Below are 26,148 nucleotides of genomic sequence, written 5' to 3' on the forward strand. Positions count from 1 at the left end.
AAGATAAATCTTAATGAAGCCTAATCATATGTAAGTTTTTATTTCTCATATTTCACACCTGCATATATATACCAAGGTTGTTACTCGATATGTAATCCCTTAATAATCGTTCGCAGTGACTAAAAACTTCATGTTAACAAACTCTTATGAGCTGCAATGAACTGTCTGTCTTTCAAAACAATTTTTAAGATGAATTATGCTTCTTTATAAATAATTTCTTTGGATATTCTTGATCTTAATTGATCAAATAACAGCATCAGATAAATCTCCGAAATTTTTAATTCGATCGATCTTGGTCCTCTGACTGAAATACCATTGCTGGCCTAATTCTGATTTAAAAATATATATTTGGATTAAATGCACATGACGATTGTTATAATGTGTGTTATATATCTGCTCGACAGCGTTTATGTTCATTTATGTAATTTCCAGTTATTGAATGATTTTCTGAATGATTTTTAATATTTATATTGTTTTGAATATTTATAAAGGGAATAACGATATATATTTAGACTAAGTTTGGGTAAAATAGTGTTAATTAGTTCCCATTTCCACATCGCATTAACATTCCAAGTAATGAAACTGTTATGTGTTGCCATAAAGTTTTTAGTTAACGCTCGTTATCATGAAGTTTTTAGTCATTAGCCTATACATTTTCATTTAAAGAATTAATGATGGTTGTACAATACTTGTATAGGTATATAAATATTATTGGCCATTTTTTAACCTCGTGTACTATGAAAATTACTCAGTTTTAGTTGGGAATACACAAACTATTTGTCTATCTTCAATTTATTTTTAATGATGTTTCACTGTTGATTGTTTTTTTTAAATTCAACAGTGAAGTGTCAGATCACTAGCATTCCCGACTTCTACCGATGTTATAACTTCTGTCTGTAACGAATTCATGTCAAGATACGGATTTTAACTATATAACGAATAAACTGCCACATATTATAAGCGACTAACTGCATTGAGGAAAATTATGAAAAATATATATTTAAATATATTTCAAACTTTGGTTTCGTTATTAGTATTACGTTTTAGTATAAAAAAAAACCATCAACATGTGACTTAAAATATATGTACCTTAGAATAGAGAATTCTTATTATTTTTAATTTTATTGCAATATGAACAGTTCATAACTACGTCATAAACTTTAAATATGAAAATTTATAGATTGTCTCAATTTTTTTTGTGGCTTTGATACAAAAAAATATTTGCACAGATTGCGAATCAAACGTGAAATTTTACTCACATGGTGCCCGTTAGAGTTTTGCTCCTATATATGTGACAGTGTATTAAGAGTTTAACATATAGACTGTGACAAGACAAATGGTATGTTATTGGAAATATATTACAATGATATCTGCATACTATTCAAAATAATTATAATAAAAAAAAAAAACATTAAAAACAAAGCCTTTTCCAAAAGTCCTTAATAAATTAATTATTTTTTAATAATTTCTGTATTTGCCTATTAAAAACGAACTCTTGAAATATTAAATAAAACGATATTCCCTGTTCTAAGGTTGCATATGACTTTGGCGTTGAATTTTGTACCTTTTGCATTTTAGACTTGTAAAGATAATTATTATGTTAAAAAATAAAAATAATTATGCAGTTTATAACGTTAAAAACGTTTAAAAACATGACAAGAATACCTAAGAGTAACACTATTTGTGTTGTTAATTTAAAGTTACTAATTGCTATATATATATTTGTATATCCTTTTCAAATAAGAAGTGCAAGTAAAGCTCCCAAACACATTGGAGGCAACGAAACACCAAATTGTGTGATCGACTATTTCTACAAACTCTTTTAATCTTTGATCGATTTGTATGACATTAAATGTAAGACATAAATGTTTTTTCTCAAATATGCACAAACTTATTGAAGATTTGCAGTTAAATGTTTCAATGGTTTGTTTTATTTAAACCAAATGTACATAATAAGTGTGATAGAGATGAAACGGTCTCATTAAAATAAAATTGTTGTAAGTAACTGACTTTATTTCATTGTGTCCTGATGTAGGCGTTTATATTATAATCGAGTTTTTTGCGAGCACTTCGTCGTGCATCGTTATTCAAGCGTTCATATTAAATCACTTTTGTAAGACCATGGTCACACTACTGCTATCGTAAATTTTGGATGTGTATCGCTTGCTTTACTAAGTGCGATTTTTAAAGCTTAAAACTTTATTTGAGAAATAGAGATAATTTGAGATATATAACTTAATTTGAGATATACTATATTATGTGAAGAAAGTATTGTATTTAAAATCGATTGAAATGAAATCTTGCACTTTAGTTGCTAGTTTCATAAATATTTTTATGAGTACTTGGATTAAATGGATTTCTACGATTTGAATTGTTATCGATAATAGGTCTAACGTGGCTAGACTTTTAAAAACATTATTTAACTTCATCCCAACAAACAGAACCGTAGAAAAGCCGTGAGATATCTAACTTAAAAAGGTCAAAAATCTGTGACTATTTTGATGTTAAAAAAAACGATAACTTTTAATAATAATAGGAATAGGTGGCATACGATGAACCTGATGGAAAATTACATCACCGCCCATAAATGTACATCTGCATCACCGGGGGGCTTGTAGGTGCGTTACCGACCTTTAAGGAATGTGTAGGCTCTTTTCTTGAAAGTTCCCAAGTCATATCGATTAGGAAATACCGCCGGTGGAAACTGCATAAACAAAGTGGGTTGTGCGAGGCAGAAATGCGTTAAAAATAGCGCTGTCATGGATTTTCGGACATCTAGGTGGTGAGGATAAAACTTGGTCTTCCATTTATTAGTGTTGTTACACAAAGTTATAGGTACTACGAGATACTGTATTAGAAATATCTATCCTCATCTGTAATTTGATGATGACAAAGAATAAAGATTATATTTTAGATAATATGTACATTCATAAATCGCAAAAGCGTTGCCTAGCCCAATCACGGCTCAATACTATTCAACAATATTAACTCTAAACCCGTTTTGCCCCAGGGTACAGGAGGTGCCAAAAACCCGGGCGCTTTACTGATTATAATGAATTTTCGGTAAGTCGGTGAGGCGCCCCAGTAGATATCTTAGATATATATTTAAGATTATAAGGACTACACCCGTGCGCTTGTTATGCTTACGGTGGGACTCTTTCTGGCCAAATTTCCCGATGTTATATTGATGAAAATCAAGTATTCATCGAGAGAACATACTAGAAATTGGATTAATATATGTATGTTGCCCACATAACTTAATTCCCTGAAGCCTTGTCAAAATTTGTCACATTCATAGTTGTTTAATTTTAAGATCAGGGAGAAGGTAAGAAAAGTGTTAATTCAATCAAAATATAGTATCGTTTTTTTCTTTTAAATCATTAATTGATCGATCAACTTTTAAAATCTTATCGTGGGCATCAGCAGTATAAGTAATCTTCATCATCGAATAATGAGCAGGTAAGTATAAAGTACTGATTGGGGTTGGTTCGCAACGTCAGCTGTTGTCAAGCTAATCCTAGATTGGCTTTAAAGAAATTACCAACCACTAACATTAGGTGGTATAGAAAAAAAAAGTGCTGGTTGGAAAAAAATATTATAAAAACACAAATGTCATTTTTACATTAATTTTCTTGTACAAACTTTTAAGAAGCATTCTTTGAATAGATATAAAATGCAATTTTTAATTCACTGTATTCTATTCATTTGCGTTTATGTTACATTAACCAATGGAAGACCATCGCATTTTCAAGAAGAAAACGACAGGTTTTTATTATATTAATAATATTTATTAATGCTCTAATGTTTTCAAACGTTAATACTGATAATATGTTGTAGTTTGTATTGTAGTAAAAATGATTGTCTGTGAATATGCAACACCTTACTTTGTTTAAGTTGGTTAAAAGCCAATTAATATATAAGTACTTAAATAAAAATAGGTAGGTATCTAATTTGGAGGATTTAATTATAACATTTTCATAGCGAAATAGGAGTTGAATATGAAGGCGATGAATCGGCTGATGACGAATACGTTCCCGAAGAGGGAGAAACAGCTGCGGATGAGGTATAAACACTGGTCCTATTTTGTTATAATTGATGATTTAACTCATGTATTAACACATTTACTTTATAAATAATTAGTAAGCACAGCGTGTAACTAGAGTTTATATCTGTCTAGTGATAGCTATCCTATCGCCCAAGGCGAATAACCGAATCTTATGAATCCCAAAAAAAAAGCTTGTAAAAAATAAGGATTTCCGAAATTTTATTCCTTAGTTTATCTTTATTATAGTACTTAATACCTATATTTTTTTTTGTATATGCAATCAATGACACGTGAATAATGAATAATCATGGTGACATTATACAGGAATCACGTAATCAAGAATTGGCCCAGGATGCAGACATTAATAACGAAGACTCTGAAAGAGTAAGTTTAATACACTAAAATTTATATTAAATAATTAAATAAAAAGTGTACCGAAAGAAACAGATTCGAATCTCATATTTATTACAGTTACATTATTATCTAAAGGTTTTGTTCTTTTGTGAAGTTTATTTGAGTTCGTGCCATGTAGTAAACTTTTAGTTTTCAGAAACCAAATCGAGTATCAGAAAAGAAGGAAATAAAAATAATCCCCAAGACTCAAGTTATCGTGGGGAAGCGGAAATTTTTTCCATTATAAAAGAACATCCTAACTATATGTTTGATCCCAAGGATGTGGAAGAAACAGAAAATTCCCAACCCAGTCACACTGATGAGCAAAATAATCGCGTAGAATGTAGAAATGTCGATGAAAGGTCGACACATTTGGGTTCTGACTATTCGGGAGAATTGTTATTTAAAAAAGCCAACGAGCAGTTTCAAAAGGATAACAATGGTTATAAAGTAGACGATAATGATCAATCTAATATGAAAAAACAATATGGTGACAAAAGGCCCATAGAAAAAAAGGATGCGAAAAATTATGACTATTTTATATATTCTGACAGAAATCGACGACAAGTTCAAGGTTTTGAAGAAAAACCAGTAACTGACTTAAAAAGTATTAAAAATGAAAACAACGATTTAAATGTAGCAAATGAAAATACTATACTAAAAAATATAAAAAAACTTTCTGATCAAGATCTAGAAAATTTAATGAATTCTCTTCCGGAAGATAAAAAAGCACTTTTAAGAAAAATTATGGATAAAAGAGAAATTACAAAAAAAGCTGGTGCAATAGAAGATAACAACTATTTAGATCAATCAGATACAAGTAAAATAGAAGGAAGTTACTCTGTTTCTTCGTTGTCGTCAAATTCTTTAACTACTGAGACCAACAAACATGTCGAAAATAGTGAGGGATTGAATACAAAAATTTCAGATACTGAAAGCGAAACAGGAAAATTAGGAAGTAAATCTGAAGAAAAAGGCGAAACTAGTACGACAGAAGATCTATTAGAAAATACAGATTCAGCCCTTAAAGAAGAAGGAAACATAAACTGTAATAACAAAGAAGCTATTAAAAGTGATAATAAAAGAGAAATTAATCGAAAAGACATAACCAATAAAAATATTCCTTTCGATGATTCTTTAGTTTTAGATACTAAAAACTCTAATGATTCTCCAATAGATAAGGAAAGCTCTGAAGATGAAGATTGGTTAGAACCTAAAAGTGAAGAATTTAATGCTGAACAAAGAGAAGTTTCCCAAAGTGATCCTTCCGATATATCTGCATCTGTTGAAAAACTAGAAGATTCATTTCCAAATGCAAATGCATATGGAGATATAGAATCAAGCTTAGAACCTTTAGTAAGAATTAAAAGAAAAGAATTACATCACAAAGTGAAGAAACGAGATCTCCCATATATGACAAACGATAATTTGTCTTTTATTACTGATTTTGAAAATGAGGAGTCTGGCAATGATGAAAGAAGTGAGTTCAATCATAAAGAATCTTTCTTCGGTCAATCTGACTTCGTGAAAAATAACGTTGCAGGCAAAAATCAAAATTTTATGAATAATAAGAAAAAAAGGAATAAGCGATCTTTAAGTTCCAACGGTATCATTAATTCTGTTAACAATACACTAAATTTATCTCGAAGTAGCCGTACAACAGGTCCTCTATTTCATGAAAATAGCTCAATGTCAGATAATGGTATCGATAAAGCCGAACGCCAAATAGATGAAGCATTTGGATCTTTTACGGGTAATTCTGAAGAAGACGTTAATCGATACAAGAGGGTCAAAAAATAAAAAATGTATTTTTTATTAAAATATTGTTACATTTTGATGTGATTTATAAGCATGTTGAAGATTAGAGAATAGTTTTGTTTTTATTTATATGTGATTGATAATATAGTTTAAAAAAAAAAAACTTTTTAAGGGGTTAGATTTTTGGTAATAAGAACATAGACATTCTTGCTTAAATAACTTGACATGTAACTTAACGTTAGTTGTAAAATTGATTTAATAATATATCTCTATGAATAACAAAATACGTGTTTTGTATAAATTTTCGTGTTTTTATTTAACATTATATATGGTTTTCATATTATAGTATCGTATTTATTGCAATAGCATAACAATACAATAGATATAAATATTAACAAAATATTTCCACTGTCCAGGCAGGAATAGAGAGCCTAGATAAGTTCATCATAGAACGTTCGACAAAGTTGCAAAAGTTGCGTTTGCAGCGACACAAACAAACTGTATAATAGAAATTTTAGATAAATATTGTTTTTCAATGTAACTGTCCCAGTAGAGGACTATGCCTTACAGAGGCACGGGGCGGCAAAGTTGAATGAAGCCCCAGCTTTAAAAAAAATTCAGTTTACATTTGTGTGTATTAATCTTTATTTATTATATATAATGTTTATGTGTAAAAAGTCTAGATGGGTCTAAAGTGTTTTGGTCTTGATGAAATGATGTATGTACTAAACAGATTTTTAAAGACTTGTATAGGATTTGATCAGAAGAACGGGGATGTATTTGGGGACCCCCCCAAGACGGCCCGGGGCTAGCCGCCCCTTCGGCCCCCCCGTTAGTCCGCCATTGAACTGTCCCTGCATGTTATGTAAATAATTTATAACTACTGTAAGGTTTCTAAAATATAATATGTCATGTAAGAGATAAGTAATCCAGTTTATACTTTTTTTAGCTTGTGCAAAAAACAAGACTAAAATGTACATGAAGAAAATAAATAATAATTAATACAACCAGTATCAGCTTAAAGAGATTTGGTTGTATTCCAAAATTAAAGATTTATTTTTTATTTAGTACACAGACATACATCGACTAAAATGGTATGTTGATATCAGTATTAATAGTATAGACAGAAATTTAGGGGAGAACATCCGGGCCCGCAGGCCCGGAGCCTCCACGAGAGAGAGAAATAGAAACTTCTAAAATATCCATTCCTATTCTGACAATACAATATACTATATCGCTACTAATATTAATAGTAAGAGCCACGTGGATGGACATAGGTTAGTTTTATCAAGAAATTAATCCCTTAGAACGTATAAGACGTGAAAAGGGCGTGATAGTTGTATGGAGAATCAAACAACGTATTGATTAAAATGGGGTTTGTATATAAAGGTTTATTAATTTCGTGCGGGTACAGCCGCGGCTTGGGCTAGTCTACATGCATTAGTTATAAGATTTTTAAGGAGTTAAAAGAATTTATTTTGTTTTAATAAAATTATTCAAACAATTGACTGTTGAAATTGTTTAATTTATTTGAGCAACAATTAAGGAACCTCTGTTTCCCCTAGGCCTTCAGGACTCTAAATTCAGTCCTGACAGAATACCTGTAGTATTATGGATCAGGTAATTTTTGGACGCGCAATAATAGTTATCACGAAAACACCACTGATAGACATTGGTATTTCAACCTTGAGAACTAGATGTTCCTGATGTCCGTATCTACCTACATTGGCTCACTCATCCTACAAACTAAAACACAACCATACTAGACAAGTACCTATTGCTGTTTTTAGGTAGATTTTATTCTTATGTGGGTGATACCTAACCAGACGTGCTAGGACAAAGCTACCACCAACTAAAAGATTGAATTAATAAAATATGTTGCAAAGGATGGATTGCAAAACACTCATGGTTTGTTATTGTAAACCTACTACAATTTATTGAGCGGAGAAGGCAATATTTTCACGATATTTTGTATATTTTAGGTACATCCGATGTGAATCAGTATTGTTTTATTACTTTTCAAGGATGTAAAATGAAGGTTACAAAATATTTTTAGAGTATGTTAAGGCAATAACAGCCCGCTTAACCGGGGCGTATACGTTATCTATCGTACATTTTGTTTTATTTAATGCATCTTTATAGAAAATCATGTCTGTTTATCCAGTGAATAAGGTTACGGGTTGGTGGATAAATCAAAGGATAGGCGGCCGGATGTGAGGATGTTAGACAGAATTTAATTACACTGTATAGATATACCAAGGATAGTAATATCATGATATTCTAACCTAATATTCTGTAATTAAATTGACAGGAGTGTGTTAGACTAACCTACGTATTTAGCGTTTAGCCGATAAACGGTCAAATGCCCAATTGACAGCAAACAAAAATATATACGAAAAACAATTTTTATTTGCTCAGAGATGCCGCGGCCCTAACCGCTCCGGTCACTACGAGAGCTACGACCCACTGATGGTCAATCGGACGATTGGAATAGGCAAAAAGCCACTACCCAGTACTAGTTTATTGCTGCTTTCCTTTGACGACTCACATTCACGTTGTCTTTATGACTAGCCACCCCCAAATGTACGGTAAGGCCCATATACAACTGCATCTTGGTTCATTTATTGTTTGTTCCTATATATCTATATGTTCTTGACTTAAACGTTTTCAAAATAAACCATTTTAATAGTATGTACGTATGTTCTTCATCATAAACTAAAATCTATGAGTCCCGCGCATAATATTAGCTAGCAAAAATTTATAATAAATGTAATGTATATTTTTCATTCTATTGTTATTTTAGTGGATTTTGACGAGAAATAAAATTCATAAGTTATTATAAAAATTTATTACAAGGCAATGATTGACAAATAAAAAAGAATCAGTTAAACATCGTTACATTTCAAGAATATATTACGCATTATTAGATATAATTTATTAAAAGGCACATTACATTTTTAAGTCTAGTAATGTTAGATTTATAAAAATAATAATAATATAAAACTTAGTTCAGTATAATGTTCCAAATAATAAGGAATGATACAGGTTTTTGTTAGTTCAAAACAATCGAAGTTACTGAGGCGTTTTTGGAGTGGTTTTCGATGTATAGAATTTATGCTCACGGGAGTCGCGAGAGTGTTTGAATGGAGTACGCGGCGATTCGATCAACGTAGCAGGGCAAGTTCCATGAACGTGTGCTGTATATTCACGCTTATAACTAGTACCACCATCACCTAAGACAAAGGACGAAGTGGTACCATGTCGCACATGTCGTTCAACTTTTTCTATACGCTCATTTCTCTCTGACCGCTCCACTTGATTGGATCTTGAGAAACTTCCATAGGAACGCGCCTCAGACTGACCATAAAACTCACCGCCTACTCGGAGATTATCTCTTACAACCACACGTGGTTGACGATCAACGATCATTGTAGATTGACCATCTCTTTTTTGCTGACGACGAGTATCGTTTTCAGTATGTTGTGATATTACAGCTACATTTTCGCGACCAGATCGATGCATAGAACTGATACTTTTTCTATCAGCACTGTGGGTTGAATTGCTTATATATTCTCCACGTTCATTAAGATTAGTAATGCTTTTTCTTTGAGCAGCAGCAGTGGAACTTATTGAGTGTTGGGCTTCTGTTGTCGATGTAACACCCTTACGATGAAGTACTGCATTTGTACTTGTCATATCCGAAACTAAATCCGATGTACGCTTATGGTGACCAGAACGTGACGTTTTATCTACGGAGGCTATAGGAACGTCTCCTCCACCATGCATCGCTCTCTGGAACTCAATGCTTGTCTTAGTTACACTATCACTCAGTTGATTTCTATTAATAGAATGAGATTGATGACTTGAAGACACCTTAGAAATATTATGTTCAACGTGATTTGAAGATGAAATATTTGCAGACGGCGCTGCACTATGTTGGATGTGTCGATCAGATGAATGTGTAGTACGATAGTCTCGGTTGTCAAGATTTGAAGTAGTGTGACTTATAGCTGACTGATCACTTACATGTTTTCTATGAATATTTTCTCCACTTTCATGTTTTTGCGTTTGCCTGTCACTTACTTGAGTTATTGAAGATGTATTTCTGTTAATTCGATTGACTCCTCTAGATTGACTCGTATTATGCAAGTTTTCTTGAGAGTGAACACCCGTAGATACATGACTACAGATTTGAGATTGATTTTTTATGTCTTGATTAGTTAAAGATGATAAATGTTGTTCAGAGCTTATTATTTTGTGTGATGATTGACCTGTTGTTTTGGTTAAATGATTATTAGAAACAGAATGTTGAATATGTTGATCATTATTTTCATCAGATCTTCCTTTTACAGTATGGGTAGTATTCAAAACGTTACGCTGAACAGGACTACCATTATTGATGTTAACTTGATCTGACGATATAATACTCCCCATAGTACTGCTTGTTTGCTTATTACGGATATCAGAACGACCATCGAAAATGCCCTTGTTGTTTGTCATTTTTGAGTCACCATCAGAAACAGTGGTAACTTCAACATTCTTTGTTACTGTTACCCATTTACCACCAATTAATTTCTTTTCCGTAATTTGTTTCATAATTTTATTTGAAGAAGATACACTTTTATTATTTTTAGAATCGACTTTATTAACAGTTCTTCCCGTAGAATGTCTAGAGGTCACACGATCAGTTTCGTCACGATTAACTGTATCTTGAGATGTTATACGATTTGTCTTTTGAGATGATAATGTATTGACGTCATTTTGTGATTGTTCGCGATTTTGAGTTGATCGGGAGTCGTGGATATCTGACCCTGATTTTATGTATTGAGATTTTTCTATAGTGGTATTATCAACACCTGATAGCTTAGTTTGTATCTCAGAGTGAGATTTTTGCGAATAATTAGCATTTTGTGTATTAGAAACAGTTTTAGTAACATGTGATTTAACAGCACGGTGAGAATGTGTTTCATCAGTATATTTAGAGCTATCAGTATGAGTTATAGAATGGTATCTCTGGTTTTCATTGTTTATTAAGTGACGAGTTTGTCGAATCTCTTCCGGACTAAGTTGTCGAGTAGTTTTATGTACATCTTCTTGTCTGGCAATATCTGTTTGACGAACATAATTACCAGTTTTGAGTGAAGATGGTGAAGAACCGTCCATATCACCTTCAGGATAAAGATTATCCTTAGGTCGAATAGGACTAGTACGCTCTTGTTGGGGTCTTCGAAGTTGATTTAAATCGGGCCTATTGCTATCTTCAGGATAAGATTTAAAATCATGAGGCTTGCCACCACTTTCTTCGTCTGGATACACAGTATTTTTAGGTTCACCCCATTTGGGTCGACGTGTATCTTTAACTTTATCGGTAGGGCCTACTGGCAATTTAGTGAATTGTGGTGAACGATTTATGTCTTCTGAGCCTATATCTTGAGTTGGTCTAGGTCCTAGTGGTTTATCACTTTCAGATGTATAGTGTGATGGATGTCGAATAGAATCACCCTCCATATTTTTAGGTGTAGACATCGGTGACCTTCGATCTCCTTTATCGTCTTGTATTTTTGGCCCTGGACTTTGGCCATTCGTATATTCTGATATTTTATCTCCAGAAATATTTTTCGTTTCATTGGTATAATATGTAATGGCGGATTGCTTATCTCGATTAATTTTATAGTCATCTCTTCGTGAGAGGTCTTCGAAAACACCTTCAATTTTAAGATTATCTTCTCTGCGAGTTAATTTAACTCTTTGACCTTTAACGACACGATATGTGTCTGAAGAGCGAATATTCTCCATTTTTCCCTCCATTTTAAGATTATCTTCATGTTTTACAATTGTTGACTTATCACCAGTTACAATCTTATAATCATTTCTCTGTTTCATGTCTATAAATTCACCTTCTATTTTTAAATTATCCTCTCTTCGAATAATGTCCACTCTCTCAATTTTTTGTTTCCGGCGTATATCAGTATCCCTGTCGATTGAAATATTATCAACATGTTTAAAAGGCTTGCGTTTTTCAGCGGGTTGAGATGGAACCACTTCAGGCTTATAAAATTTGCCGTCGGGCTTAAGATTATCCTGCGGTTTGATCACTGGTGCCCTTTCACCTTTGGTAGCATTGTAATCATTACGAGTACAAAGGTCAATAAATTCACCCTCCGTTCTCAAATTATCTTCGTGCCTCTGAATAATTACCTTTTCTGTTTTTTCAATTCGTTTGAAGTCATCTCTTGTGCGGCGAACATCAATAACACCTTCCATTTTAAGATGATCTTCATGCCTAACAACATCAGCACGATCACCACGAGTGACCGAGTAATCTGTTCGTCGAACGACTTCCATATCCCCTTCAGGTTTCAGATTATCTTGAGGCCGTTTTTGAATTGGTCGTTCACCAGGCTGCCATTTTTCATGTACAGGTTTTTCAAAATCTCCTTCTGGCTTCAAATTATCTTGTGGTTTCTTAGGAGTTTGCTTTTCTGCTGGTTGCCATTTATCTTGTTTTGGTTTTTCAAATTCTCCTTCAGGTTTCAAGTTATCTTTAGGTTTTTGTGGCGTTTGTCTTTCAGCTGGTCGCCATTCATCAACTTTCGGCTGTTCGAATTCTCCTTCTGGCTTAAGATTATCTTTTGGTTTCTTTTGAATAGGCCGCTCTGCAGGTTGCCATTGTTCTGGTTGCTTTTGTTCGAAGTCACCTTCAGGTCGTAAATTGTCATGTGGCTTTGTAGCTTTGGGTCTCTCACCTGGGCGCCACTTTTGTTTATCTGGTGTTTCAAATTCACCTTCTGGCTTGAGGTTATCTTTAGGTTTATGAGGAGTTTGTCTTTCAGCAGGACGCCATTTTTCTGTTTTCGGTTGTTCAAATTCTCCTTCAGGCTTCAAGTTGTCCTTAGGTTTCTTTTGGCTAGGCCTTTCAGCAGGTCGCCACTTTTCTTTATCAGGAGTTGTAAATTCACCCTCCATGCGTAAATTGTCTTCTGGCTTTTTTTGTTTTGGTATGTCAGCCGGGCGCCATTTGTCCTGTTTTGGAGTTTCAAATTCACCTTCGGGTCTGAGGTTATCTTTTGGTTTTGATGGTGTTACCCTTTCAGCAGGCCGCCATTCTTCAGGTCTCTGTTGTTCAAAATCACCTTCAGGCTTAAGATTATCTCGTGGTTTCTTTTGAATTGGACGTTCTGCAGGTTGCCATTGTTCTGGTTGTCTTTGTTCAAAGTCACCCTCCGGTCGCAAATTGTCATGTGGTTTTGTGGGTTTTGGTCTTTCCGCTGAACGCCATTTCTCTTTTTCAGGTGTTTCAAATTCACCTTCTGGCTTGAGATTATCTTTAGGCTTTGTCGGTGTTTGTCTCTCAGCAGGACGCCATTTTTCTGGTCTCGGTTGTTCAAAATCTCCTTCAGGTTTGAGATTATCTTTAGGTTTCTTTTGAATTGGACGTTCTGCGGGCTGCCATTCTTCAGGCCTTCTTTGTTCAAAGTCTCCTTCAGGTCGTAAATTATCATGCGGCTTTGTCGGTTTTGGTCTTTCAGCTGGGCGCCATTTTTCTTTTTCAGGTGTTTGAAATTCACCTTCTGGCTTGAGATTATCTTTAGGTTTTGTAGGTGTTTGCCTCTCAGCAGGGCGCCAATCTTCAGGTTTAGGTTGCTCAAAATCTCCCTCAGGCTTAAGATTGTCCTTCGGTTTTCTTTGTGTCCGACGTTCTGCAGGTTGCCATTCTTCTGGCTTTCTGTGCTCAAAATCACCTTCAGGTCTTAAATTATCATGTGGCTTTGTAGGTTTAGGTCTCTCGGCTGGGCGCCATTTCTCTTTTTCAGGTGTTTCAAAGTCACCCTCTGGCTTCAGATTATCTTTAGGTTTCTGAGGTGTTTGCCTCTCAGCAGGGCGCCAATCTTCGGGTTTAGGTTGCTCAAAATCTCCCTCAGGCTTAAGATTGTCCTTCGGTTTTCTTTGTGTCCGACGTTCTGCAGGTTGCCATTCTTCTGGCTTTCTGTACTCAAAATCACCTTCAGGTCTTAAATTATCATGTGGCTTTGTAGGTTTAGGTCTCTCGGCTGGGCGCCATTTCTCTTTTTCAGGTGTTTCAAAGTCACCCTCTGGCTTCAAATTATCTTTAGGTTTCTGAGGTGTTTGCCTCTCAGCAGGGCGCCAATCTTCTGGTTTAGGTTGCTCAAAATCTCCCTCAGGCTTAAGATTATCCTTCGGTTTTCTTTGTGTCCGACGTTCTGCAGGTTGCCATTCTTCTGGCTTTCTGTGCTCAAACTCACCTTCAGGTCTTAAATTATCATGTGGCTTTGTAGGTTTAGGTCTCTCCGCTGGCCGCCATTTTTCTTTTTCAGGTGTTTCAAAGTCACCCTCTGGCTTTAGATTATCTTTAGGTTTCTGAGGTGTTTGCCTCTCAGCAGGACGCCAGTCTTCTGTTTTAGGTTGCTCAAAATCTCCCTCAGGCTTAAGATTATCCTTCGGTTTTCTCTGTGTCCGGCGTTCCGCAGGTTGCCATTCTTCTGGCTTTCTGTGCTCAAAATCACCTTCAGGTCTTAAATTATCATGTGGCTTGGTAGGTTTAGGTCTCTCGGCTGGGCGCCATTTCTCTTTTTCAGGTGTTTCAAAGTCACCCTCTGGCTTTAGATTATCTTTAGGTTTTTGAGGTGTTTGCCTCTCAGCAGGACGCCAATCTTCTGGTTTAGGTTGCTCAAAATCTCCCTCAGGCTTAAGATTATCCTTCGGTTTTCTTTGTGTCCGACGTTCTGCAGGTTGCCATTCTTCGGGCTTTCTGTGCTCAAAGTCACCTTCAGGTCTTAAATTATCATGTGGCTTTGTAGGTTTAGGTCTCTCGGCTGGGCGCCATTTCTCTTTTTCAGGTGTTTCAAAGTCACCCTCTGGCTTGAGATTATCTTTAGGTTTCTGAGGTGTTTGCCTCTCAGCAGGACGCCAATCTTCTGGTTTAGGTTGCTCAAAATCTCCCTCAGGCTTAAGGTTATCCTTCGGTTTTCTTTGTGTCCGACGTTCTGCAGGTTGCCATTCTTCTGGCTTTCTGTGCTCAAACTCACCTTCAGGTCTTAAATTATCATGTGGCTTTGTAGGTTTAGGCCTCTCGGCTGGGCGCCATTTCTCTTTTTCAGGTGTTTCAAAGTCACCCTCTGGCTTTAGATTATCTTTAGGCTTTTGAGGTGTTTGCCTCTCAGCAGGGCGCCAATCTTCAGGTTTAGGTTGCTCAAAATCTCCCTCAGGCTTAAGATTGTCCTTCGGTTTTCTTTGTGTCCGACGTTCTGCAGGTTGCCATTCTTCTGGCTTTCTGTGCTCAAAATCACCTTCAGGTCTTAAATTATCATGTGGCTTTGTAGGTTTAGGTCTCTCGGCTGGGCGCCATTTCTCTTTTTCAGGTGTTTCAAAGTCACCCTCTGGCTTCAGATTATCTTTAGGTTTCTGAGGTGTTTGCCTCTCAGCAGGACGCCAATCTTCTTGTTTAGGTTGCTCAAAATCTCCCTCAGGCTTAAGGTTATCCTTCGGTTTTCTTTGTGTCCGACGTTCTGCAGGTTGCCATTCTTCTGGCTTTCTGTGCTCAAAGTCACCTTCAGGTCTTAAATTATCATGTGGCTTGGTAGCTTTAGGTCTCTCGGCTGGGCGCCATTTCTCTTTTTCAGGTGTTTCAAAGTCACCCTCTTGCTTGAGATTATCTTTAGGTTTCTGAGGTGTTTGCCTCTCAGCAGGACGCCAATCTTCTGGTTTAGGATGCTCAAAATCTCCCTCAGGCTTAAGATTGTCCTTTGGTTTTGTTTGTGTCCGACGTTCTGCAGGTTGCCATTCTTCTGGCTGTCTTTGTTCAAAGTCACCTTCAGGTCTGAGATTATCATGTGGTTTTGTAGCTTTAGGTCTCTCTGCTGGGCGCCATTTTTCTTTTTCAGGTGTTTCAAAATCGCCCTCTGGTTTGAGGTTATCTTTAGGTTTTGTGGGTGTCTGCCGTTCAGCGGGACGCCACTCTTCTAACTTTGGTTGCTCAAAATCTCCTTCAGGTTTTAAATTGTCTTTCGGCTTCTTTTGAACAGGCCGTTCTGCAGGGCGCCACATTTCTTTGTCGGGTGTTGTGAATTCACCTTCGGGTCGTAAGTTATCTTCTGGCTTGCTTGGCTTTGGCCTTTCAGCTGGAATCCACTCATTAGATTTTGGCTGTTCGAATTCACCTTCTGGTTTAAGATTATCCTTAGGTTTTCTCACCTCCGGTCGTCTTGGACCTTTTTCTTCATAAGTTCTGTATTCTTCTTGCGTCGTAGTAAGAGTTTCTATATTTTCTGTTGAATAAAATTTATCGAAATCTTCTTTTGTCCATGTTCTTCGCCTTTGTGGCCTTTCTATTGTTGTATTTTTTTCAGTATAATCTTTTTGATTGGACGTAACAAAATCTATTTCGCCTTCATGCGTCAAATTATCTGTTTTACGTTTAATTAAAGTTGTCCTCTCGATTGTATCCGTATAATCTATGTATTCTGACTGTGAAGTTGTTTCAGTTATCATATCTCCTTCTATTTTAGTCCAAGTGTTCCTCCGAACCGGTTTCGGTCTTTCGACAGGTTTCAATGTATACTCAGTTCGTGATGTTGTTGAATCTGTAAAATATTTTTTTCAAATAAATATTTTAATTAATTAATATATTCAAAATTGAAGTTCATAGTATTTTAAGTTCTAGACAATTATTTATAACAATGTGGTCTCAAGACCACATCTTTGTTATTAGCAACAAAGCCATTAGATGCTTGTTAGTTATTAATAGTTATTTTGTATTATACATTTCACATTTTATAGTTTGTAAGTTTACGAACAAGATGTTTTAAGCGAAAAGCAAAACCAGAATCATGAAGATTTTCATTGAACTAAAAAAAATGATCCATTGCGATGGGTCACTGAAAAATTTGAATTTTAATGAAGATATATATTTTTTTAAGAGACAAAATCATAGTTCCTTTCTTAAAGATAAGTAAAAGAGTATAAGAAGAAAGATGTTATAATGATCCAAAACAATGTATAACATATAATATGACCACAACAAATCCAATTGATTTTAACCGATATATTTTAATGTAAAAAAATCTACATACCTACAAATTCTCCTTCAGTAATTATGTTATCGGTACGTCGTATTATTTCAGCTCTTTCGCCAGTAACTACTTTGTAGTCTTCAGTTATTGTTCTCGAAGTCGTAAAGTCACCTTCGGGTCGTAAATTATCCTGAGGTTTTTTGACTATTGGTTTTTCTGCTGGTCTAAACTCCTCCGGTTGTCGCTTTGTAAATTCACCTTCAGGTTTAAGGTTATCTACTGGTTTCTTTTGTTGAGGTCTTTCAGCTGGTGTCCATTCTTCTTTTTTAGGCGTAGTGAATTCACCTTCTGGTTTCAAATTATCATTAGGTTTCCTTACGGGAGCCCTATCTCCCGGTAACCATTCTTCTGGTGTCCTTTTTTCAAAATCTCCTTCAGGTTTAAGATTATCTTCAGGTTTTTTTGGTCTCTGTCGTTCTGCTGGTTTCCACGGTTGTTTTTCTGGAGTTGAAAATTCTCCTTCAGGTCGTAAATTATCCTCAGGACGTTTAACAGGAGCTCTGTCACCGGGTCTCCAGACTTCAGGCCTTCTGTCTTCAAAATCACCTTCCGGTTTTAAGTTATCTTCCGGTCGTCGGACTGGTGCTCTATCACCAGGACGCCATTCTTCAGGTTTACGTTTTTCAAATTCACCCTCTGGGCGTAAGTTGTCTTCCGGTTTTTTAGCCTTTTGACGTTCTGCAGGACGCCATGGCTCTTTTTCAGGAGTGGTAAACTCACCTTCAGGTCTTAGATTGTCTTCAGGGCGACGCGTCGGAGCTCGATCACCGGGACGCCATTCTTCAGGACGTCTTTTCTCAAACTCACCTTCTGGTTTTAAGTTATCTTCTGGCCGTTTGACAGGTGCTCGATCGCCAGGCTGCCATTTCTCTGGCTTTCTATCTTCAAAATCACCCTCAGGTTTTAGATTATCCTGTGGACGACGAACTGGAGCCCTATCACCAGGTTGCCATTCTTCAGGTTTATGTCTCTCAAAATTACCTTCAGGGCGCAAGTTATCTTCTGGCTTTTTAGGTCTTTGGCGCTCAGCTGGCCGCCATGTCTCTTTTTCGGGTGTGGTAAACTCTCCTTCTGGTTTAAGATTATCTTGAGGACGGCGCGTAGGTGCTCGATCACCAGGCTGCCATTGTTCTGGTTGCCTTTTTTCGAAGTCTCCTTCCGGTTTTAAATTATCTTCTGGGCGCTTTACAGGAGCACGATCACCAGGCATCCACTTTTCTGGTCGTCGATTTTCAAAGTCACCTTCTGGTCTTAAGTTATCTTCAGGACGCCGGACTGGCGCTCTGTCTCCTGGCTGCCATTCATCCGGCTTACGCTTTTCGAAATCTCCTTCAGGTCGCAAGTTATCTTCTGGTTTCTTAGGTTTTTGACGTTCAGCTGGTCGCCAAGGCTCTTTATCGGGAGTAGAGAATTCTCCCTCTGGCCTTAGATTATCTTCAGGACGACGAGTTGGTGCCCTGTCTCCAGGACGCCATTCTTCTGGTTTACGCTTCTCAAAATCACCTTCTGGTCGCAAATTGTCCTCTGGTTTACTGGCTTTTGGACGTTCTGCAGGCCGCCAGATTTGCTTTTCTGGAGTAGTAAATTCTCCTTCTGGTTTAAGATTATCTTCAGGGCGACGAGTCGGAGCCCTATCACCAGGACGCCATTCATCTGGTTTACGTCTTTCGAAATCACCCTCAGGCTTAAGATTATCTTCCGGTTTTTTTACGGGAGCCCTATCACCAGGGCGCCACTCTTCTGGACGTCTCTTTTCAAAATCGCCTTCAGGTTTAAGATTGTCTTCTGGTTTTGTTGCTTTAGGTCGCTCAACAGGTTGCCAACGAGGACGCTCAGGCTCCTGGAAATCTCCTTCAAGCCTCAAATGATCTTCTTGATAAACAGCAGTTGTACGGCTGACATGTTTTTCGTCGTAATCTTGTTTGTATGCGGAGACCACGCTCGTAGTGTGCTCCACATCGAACAATGGCTCCGGGACATCGTTGTGTGGGCAGCGGTGACGCCTAAAAGAACAAAATATTATCATTATAATTCATTTTATAGCGTCACTATATTATGAGTTTTTATTCATTTTTTATATTATTAATTCCTCATAGTATAACTATATTATAAGTATTGTTACACAACACAGGTTTTTCTTATTACACACCTTGCAAAACGGTAGGGATGCAAGTACAATGGAAAATGTTTTTGCAATGGTAGAGGCGGCAGTGTGAGCGATTCGGCCATAGCAGGCTTCCATTGCGACTGACATTACACACTAGTCACTATTCGCTTGCTTAAAACTAAATACATATTTTGTAGTCATAACGATAACTATTATTTTCAACAAACAAAATGAAGTACCTACATCAAATGTTTAATTTTTATCTTTGCTGAAATGGATAATTAAACCATTGTTATGAAGACTTTAAAAAATATAATATTCGTAACACGTATATGTTATATTTTAAGCAATACGTATTACTCGGGGCTTATTTATTACAACTGAAACCTTATAATGTAACGAAAGGGACGCGCAACCTACCGCTTCGCGACGCGAGTTACCTACTGCCGTAATGATTGGACGTTCTTGCCGCACAAACTTACTTTCCTATTGAAACTAGGAGTTTCTCTTACAAAACCTTAAAATCGATTTGTTTATTTATTCTTTCTACATATTGAATTTAAAAAAAAATTGAACACGTAAAAACCACTGCTAAAACTATTAAATATGAAGATAAAATAATTTAAAAAAATTACATCAAATCTAGGTCACTACCTGTACCTTTCATATCGGGCTGGTTTTTGTTTTGTCAGATATCAAAATATTTGTTCAAGCAATTATATTATTATTTATTTACCACAAAGAATTGTCAAATAATTGAATTAGTTAAAAAAGTTTATACGCCACGAAGGCTTTTGAAGTAAGTATAAATTAATAAAAATAAACTAAATTACGAAGAGAAAGATTGATTCATTAGTGAGAACAAAGAACTTCAGAACCTAAGTGGGCGGTTCTTAGTCCCGATATAGCGCTGACTCAATAACAGTCGTCTTGTAGGGATCAATTCACAATTTTTTTTGTAATTAAATGATTAGTCCAATGTAGCGTATTGTCACAATTACATAATTTGAATTCTTTATGAAATAATAAAATTATAGTGACAATTGTCGAATATAGCCATTAATATTAAAAATATATATATTTATATAGTTATATTGGAAAGGAACCATATAACAAAATCTTTTTTTAATTTATATATTTTTGATTATCTGTATATTTTTGAATATCTGTGTGTATATATGCATATCTATTGCATATTTTATTGATTAACAATGAACTAAATAGGTGGAGTTTTCGTTTTTACACTTGGGAAGGTTGTTCGATTGGTATGTATTGTAACCTTTGATATAATTTGTCGCCTAGCAATGGAAATCAAACATGTCCTTAATCTATCTTTGTAGTTATCAATCAATACACATTTATATTTTTTTTAGGAAAGAGAAATTAACTATCTATTTATCTTGATTTAATATTACTTTGTCATAATTTATTCAGCCTTATACAAATAAAAAACTCCGCTAGTCATTCGTAAAATGAATCGGATGACCACAGATTTTCTTCATTTTTGTCAAAAGATATGTATTCTATTTTTATATGGTGTTTATCTGCGATTGATTAATAATCAGTATTATGAAATAAATTAAATTATTTGTACCTTATAATTGACAACATTCCTTTTGAAATGACATTCACATTTTAAAACACACAGTTTTAATCACAAATATTATAAAAGAAAAACTTTTGTCACGTTAGTTATTACACAGATAATTTTAGACATTGATTGCTGATAGGTTTACGTCCGTATCAGTGCTTGTAGTTATGAATTTCTAACCCCGTATTATCTATTAGAGTTCTTTGCCAAAATAATTAAAAACCCTGTGGTGACATCATGTCTACGTATTGGGTACGATAACTTGCTGTTATAGCAAATTTTACGTTAATATATTAGCAATTTATATGAAGTACGTAACTTACGTTTGCCTTATTCTTTTACATTATTATTTTTAAAAAAAACGTTTTTCACGTGATACAAATTTAATTTGAATTTGTGAAAATTAAAGACATCTGAGGAATACCAAGTTAATTATATTGAATAATATTTAAAAAAACGTGCCTTGTTTTTTTTTAAATTAATTTATTTATTTACAACTAATTTATTTTTAATGTGTTAGCTATGTACATATATTATATAAGCATTACTTGGTGATAGGGCTTTGTGCAAGCCCATCTGGGTAGGTACCACTCATATGATATTCTACCGCCGAACAGCAGTACTCAGTATTGTTGTGTTCCGGTTTGAAGGGTTAGTATAAACTACACAACAAGACATAACATCTTAGTTCCCGAGGTTGATGGCGCATTGGTGATTTAAGGAATGGTTAATATTTCTCACAGCATTGTCTATGGGCGGTGGGAACCACTTACCATCAGGTGGCCCATTTGCGTCCGCCTACCGATAACAACAAAAAAATAAGTAAAATAGGTAAGTCAACAAGTTTGACAAAATGACGGCAACAATTCGCTTTACATTCCTGACTGACGACAGTCAATTACCTACTAATTTCATAAGTTATTTACGTAACGATAATACTAGTTAAATATATCCAACTAAACATAGTCATGATGAAATCTATATTAATAAAAATAAAACAAAAATAGAGAGTTATACATTTTATAAAATAACCTAGCTCATCTACCTGACAGTACCTAATGTCTTAGGTTACACGTTTTCGCAATTGAAAAAAAAACACAAAACTGTCAAAATATATAACGTCAACATTTCGTATCTGATTTATTTTCTGCTGTTGCTATTATATTTGTACGTAAAGAAAAAAAAAACATAAAAAGTTGAGTTATGCAAACATTACTAAAGTAATGCGAATCCGTTAACGTTAAAATAAAAGAGAATAAGCCTTCAATATCAAAATCAAATTGAATAGTAATTCATGTATTATGCAATAATATTGATGACATAAGCCAATACTTAAAGTCTTAAATGCATCTGCTAGTTAAATGGTTAATGAAATACGCAAGCCAGCATGCATGGTACACAATTCTACTTATAAATAATATCTACGTATATCCATCAAAACAAACACATTTGCGAAATAACCATAATTATTTTTCAGATATTTTTTTTTTGTTGACTGAGTGTTGAATTTAACCAAATGCTTAAATTCGAATTTGTTATAATTTAAATATGTACAAGATGTGTCACATTCGAGAAAATAATTTCGTTCTTGCGTATTGTAATCCGCGATGACGGAAAACATAGAGACGCATATGTAAGAAGCAGTTCTCAGACATTTACATCCGCCAGAAATAACAAGAACAGCTTATTAAGATCGAATCCGTTTCTTTAAAAGATAATAAGTATTATAGTTGCTGACATGGACACATCCTGATCGTCATATTACTTTGCATATTGTTTATATTAGCCTTAGTTTATATGTTGAATACATTGAACCTTATCAAACAACCGATTGATTGTTCTGCAAGATGTTCTTCAGTGTGAGTCAGGCACTAACGCCTGCTCCTAACTATATCGGGAATATTACTCAACCAGACTCGAGGTTTCGAGAGTGTGATTAATATGCTTCTGAAGAAATGTTTTGTCTTTTTATATGATGACAACTTCATCTTAGTAATCTTCAAAAATAAAATATTTTTGGGTAAATTGTATCTACGTAGGTATAGTAAGCTATGTATGTTTATATATAATAGGAGTGTTTTTAAATAGTTACAATGAATTATTATCATTTTATGAGTGTTTAGTTAAAAACTGATTTTACTTTTTCTTTCGATTTGACATGCAAAAGAAGATAGCGTTGTTTAAGTATACATCTCCAAAATATAATTTATAAGAGAAGAAATAAATTCAATAAAAATGTTGCTTAAATTATATTCTATAAAAAATACCACGAATGTATTTAAAATACGTGTCGGTAACATAGTATGTGTTCATTCTTTCCGCAGCTGTACTTGTAAAAAGTGATTCTTACCACGGTGTAATTTATTATTTCGGTGAATTCGCATTACCATTTTTGTAAGGCGGAGGAGCCACGGTCATCGACGCGGAACGTTTGCATCGTGAGAAGATCAACACAACTTAGTAGTCACCAAATAAGGTTTTTTATGTTTTAAAAATGCATAGACTCTACTTGGCTTGCCTTCGATTTTAGAAGAATGTTTGTGTGTGTTTGTGTTAGGAAGTTGGAAACTTAAATGGAAAGAACAAAGGAAAAATTACGAGTACAAAAACAAACAATTTTGAGTAGAGCAAGGCCTTACTCTGAAGCTTGACAAAAAGTATCGTATAGTGTGTAGGTTAAATTTATCTTTTTCCGTTCCTTATGCGTTTCATCATACCAATATAAGATTTGTTCGTAGTTGTTGTCGACCCTTGCGTGATGGCGCGCAAGTTGCATCGGATAATAATTGTTTACACAAAAAAATGGCATTGCAACGCATGCCGGGCATCAGCCAATTCATATAAATATATCCAACAATCAACTTTCATAGACTTGAATATTCTCTCGTAAGTTTAAAAAATAAATCGATAGCCCTTCCGAGGTTACTCGGTAGTTAAGTAGCATGAGAAAGAGAATAATTTGTATATCTATATATACGAATTATAGCATTATTTTTAATAAACATGTATATTATATATTTTTATCAAATTACCAAATGGAAAACGCAATATATCATTATGTTAATCCCCTGAGCCATTAGGTACATGCATTAACAAGACAATATTATGGGTAATGTTTTTTTTTTTTTTTAAATTGGAATTAAAAATGCAAAGCTATTCAATTATTATAAATTTGTTTGAATTTCAATGCAAAGATAGTTCCATTCAATGTTCCATAATTTTAATAGTTTAAGAACTGTTGACATAGAGTAAAAAATTACAAAGCCTTTCCAGATAAATGTCGATAGTGCATACGGAACAGACACAGGACATTATTTATAAAACAAACCAAAAATAGCTATCCTAATATTTGATAAGTCTATTGACAAAAGGAAGTTTAAACTAGATTTAACGTATGTAAGATACGTGTGTTAAATCTTACTACGAATTTTAATTATTTATATTAGTTACTCGTTGACTTCATTGGAACAAAACCCCATGTTACTATTATGCTTAACCAGGGCCGGATTTACCATATGGCTTTTTGGGCTTCAACCCAGGGCCAGTGGATTCAAGGGGGCCCAAGCTAAGTCAAGTCAAAGTAAAAAAAAGACTATAATGCGAAAGAATCCATAACTTTATTAAATTAAACAGATCGTATGGCAAACCATACGATCTGTTTAATTTAATACAAATAGCCCTGCGAGTCCTTTAGTTAATCAAACCCATTCAATTAATTCAAGTCTACGTTCAGATATGTCTTAGGTGGGCCCCTCAGTAGTGTTAGCCCAAAGCCACCTAAGCTTACGGTCCGGCCCTGTGCTTAACGGTATGTGAGCCAGTGTAATTACGGGAAGCACGGGAACTTACGCCTTATTTATGGTATGCCAACCGTATTAAAGATGTAAGGAATAGATAATATTTATTTCACATACTAGCAGCGCCTAGTTGCGCCGGTCACTTACCATCAGATGGTCCACAATAACCTTCTTATTACAAATAATAATATTAAAAACGCATTTTTATGCTACCATTACTTTAATGCCTTAAAGGTATTACCGTTGCCTACGCAACGCGGTAACCAAGGTGACCCATTGTTGGTTTCAAGTACAAAATAATCAACTCGCGGAAATAATTTAATATCGTGGCAATGATTACATCAACCACCGAAAATAATATCAATGCAAAACTTATAAAATTAAATTACTTTTGACCTATGTAACTAATATAATGACGATTGAAATAGCATTCATTGAATCCAAAATATATATATGTTTAATACATATTTTAATTATTATTTTTTTATGTTTGTCAATACAAAATACTACATAAACTATTTGTTTAGGTGCTATTGCACTTAAAAATATTAAAATATAATCACAATTTTTATTATTATTTTATCGTGCATGATTCGATTCTAGACAGACCATATGGTCGACGACCTTCTATGGCTGTGACTGGATTATAATGCAACACCTACACGATAATACCAGCTAGCTCTCACCAGCTTATAAACCATTTGGTTTTCTGTGCCAACTAAAAAAAGATTAATTTTATTTACCGTTATAATCTAATCATAACAATATTCAAACGTATTTAATATCAATCAATATTTAAAAAAAAATTCAATAATGTACATCTGCAAGTTTTAAAATATATACTTAAAACGTTTTAAAATTTAAATATCCACAAATAATATAAATAATTCATAAGAAAACAATGGGTGTAGCCTACCAAATAAAAATTGATATCGGTAAGTTTTTTATGGGTTTAGAGCCCATTTACACCAGATAATCTTATCTTAGGATATCACAGATACAATATTTTAGAAGATAACCTTAATAAGTAATTGCAATAAACAAGTTAACGATTGTGATGTGTTTTACAAAATGTAATGCTTAAGAAATACAATATGCTTTGGTAACATCAGTATGTAGTAAAAATACACTATGTATGTAGACTGTAGAGGATTCCTCCGCGCATAATAATTTAAAATAAATATTAGTTCGTTTTCAGCGCGGCTTTTTTGTATTGGCCTAAAATTCTGTATACATTTATTTGTTGATTAGTTAGTCAGAGAGTATCATCGCCTATTTTATATATACGTAATTAAGAATATTATCTTTATATAAACTTGGAAATCAAAGGAAAATGTCTAAAAATTAAATTTTAGTTCGTAAAATTT

At 34.6% G+C, this 26,148-nt stretch overlaps 2 protein-coding genes across 4 annotated transcripts in view; one reads left to right on the forward strand and one right to left on the reverse strand.

The window, feature by feature from the left end:
- Positions 1 to 3,632: 3,632 nt before the first annotated feature.
- On the forward strand, positions 3,633 to 6,434 carry LOC113398768 (protein PFF0380w-like). The gene is made up of 4 exons (XM_064217779.1): positions 3,633 to 3,765; positions 3,982 to 4,063; positions 4,370 to 4,429; positions 4,589 to 6,434. The coding sequence occupies exons 1-4, from the start codon at positions 3,674 to 3,676 to the stop codon at positions 6,236 to 6,238; spliced, it is 1,884 nt and encodes a 627-aa protein (XP_064073849.1). The 5' UTR covers positions 3,633 to 3,673; the 3' UTR covers positions 6,239 to 6,434.
- Positions 6,435 to 9,029: 2,595 nt separating this feature from the next.
- Positions 9,030 to 26,148, reverse strand: part of LOC113399123 (titin) — a 32,627-nt gene continuing 15,508 nt past the window's right edge. The window contains exons 3-5 of one of the 3 annotated variants that reach the window (XM_064217776.1): positions 17,287 to 19,289; positions 13,837 to 16,797; positions 9,030 to 13,314 (exon numbers count right to left, since the gene is read on the reverse strand). In XM_064217776.1, the coding sequence (XP_064073846.1) occupies positions 9,269 to 13,314; positions 13,837 to 16,797; positions 17,287 to 19,289 (9,010 nt within the window). In that variant the 3' untranslated portion in view covers positions 9,030 to 9,268. Of the gene's footprint in view, positions 16,798 to 17,286; positions 19,290 to 19,435; positions 19,531 to 26,148 lie in introns of those variants that run through there. The other 2 variants (XM_064217777.1, XM_064217775.1) reach the window with 2 other exon arrangements.

Source organism: Vanessa tameamea, chromosome 18, assembly GCF_037043105.1.
Source record: "Vanessa tameamea isolate UH-Manoa-2023 chromosome 18, ilVanTame1 primary haplotype, whole genome shotgun sequence".
NCBI lineage: Eukaryota > Metazoa > Arthropoda > Insecta > Lepidoptera > Nymphalidae > Vanessa > Vanessa tameamea.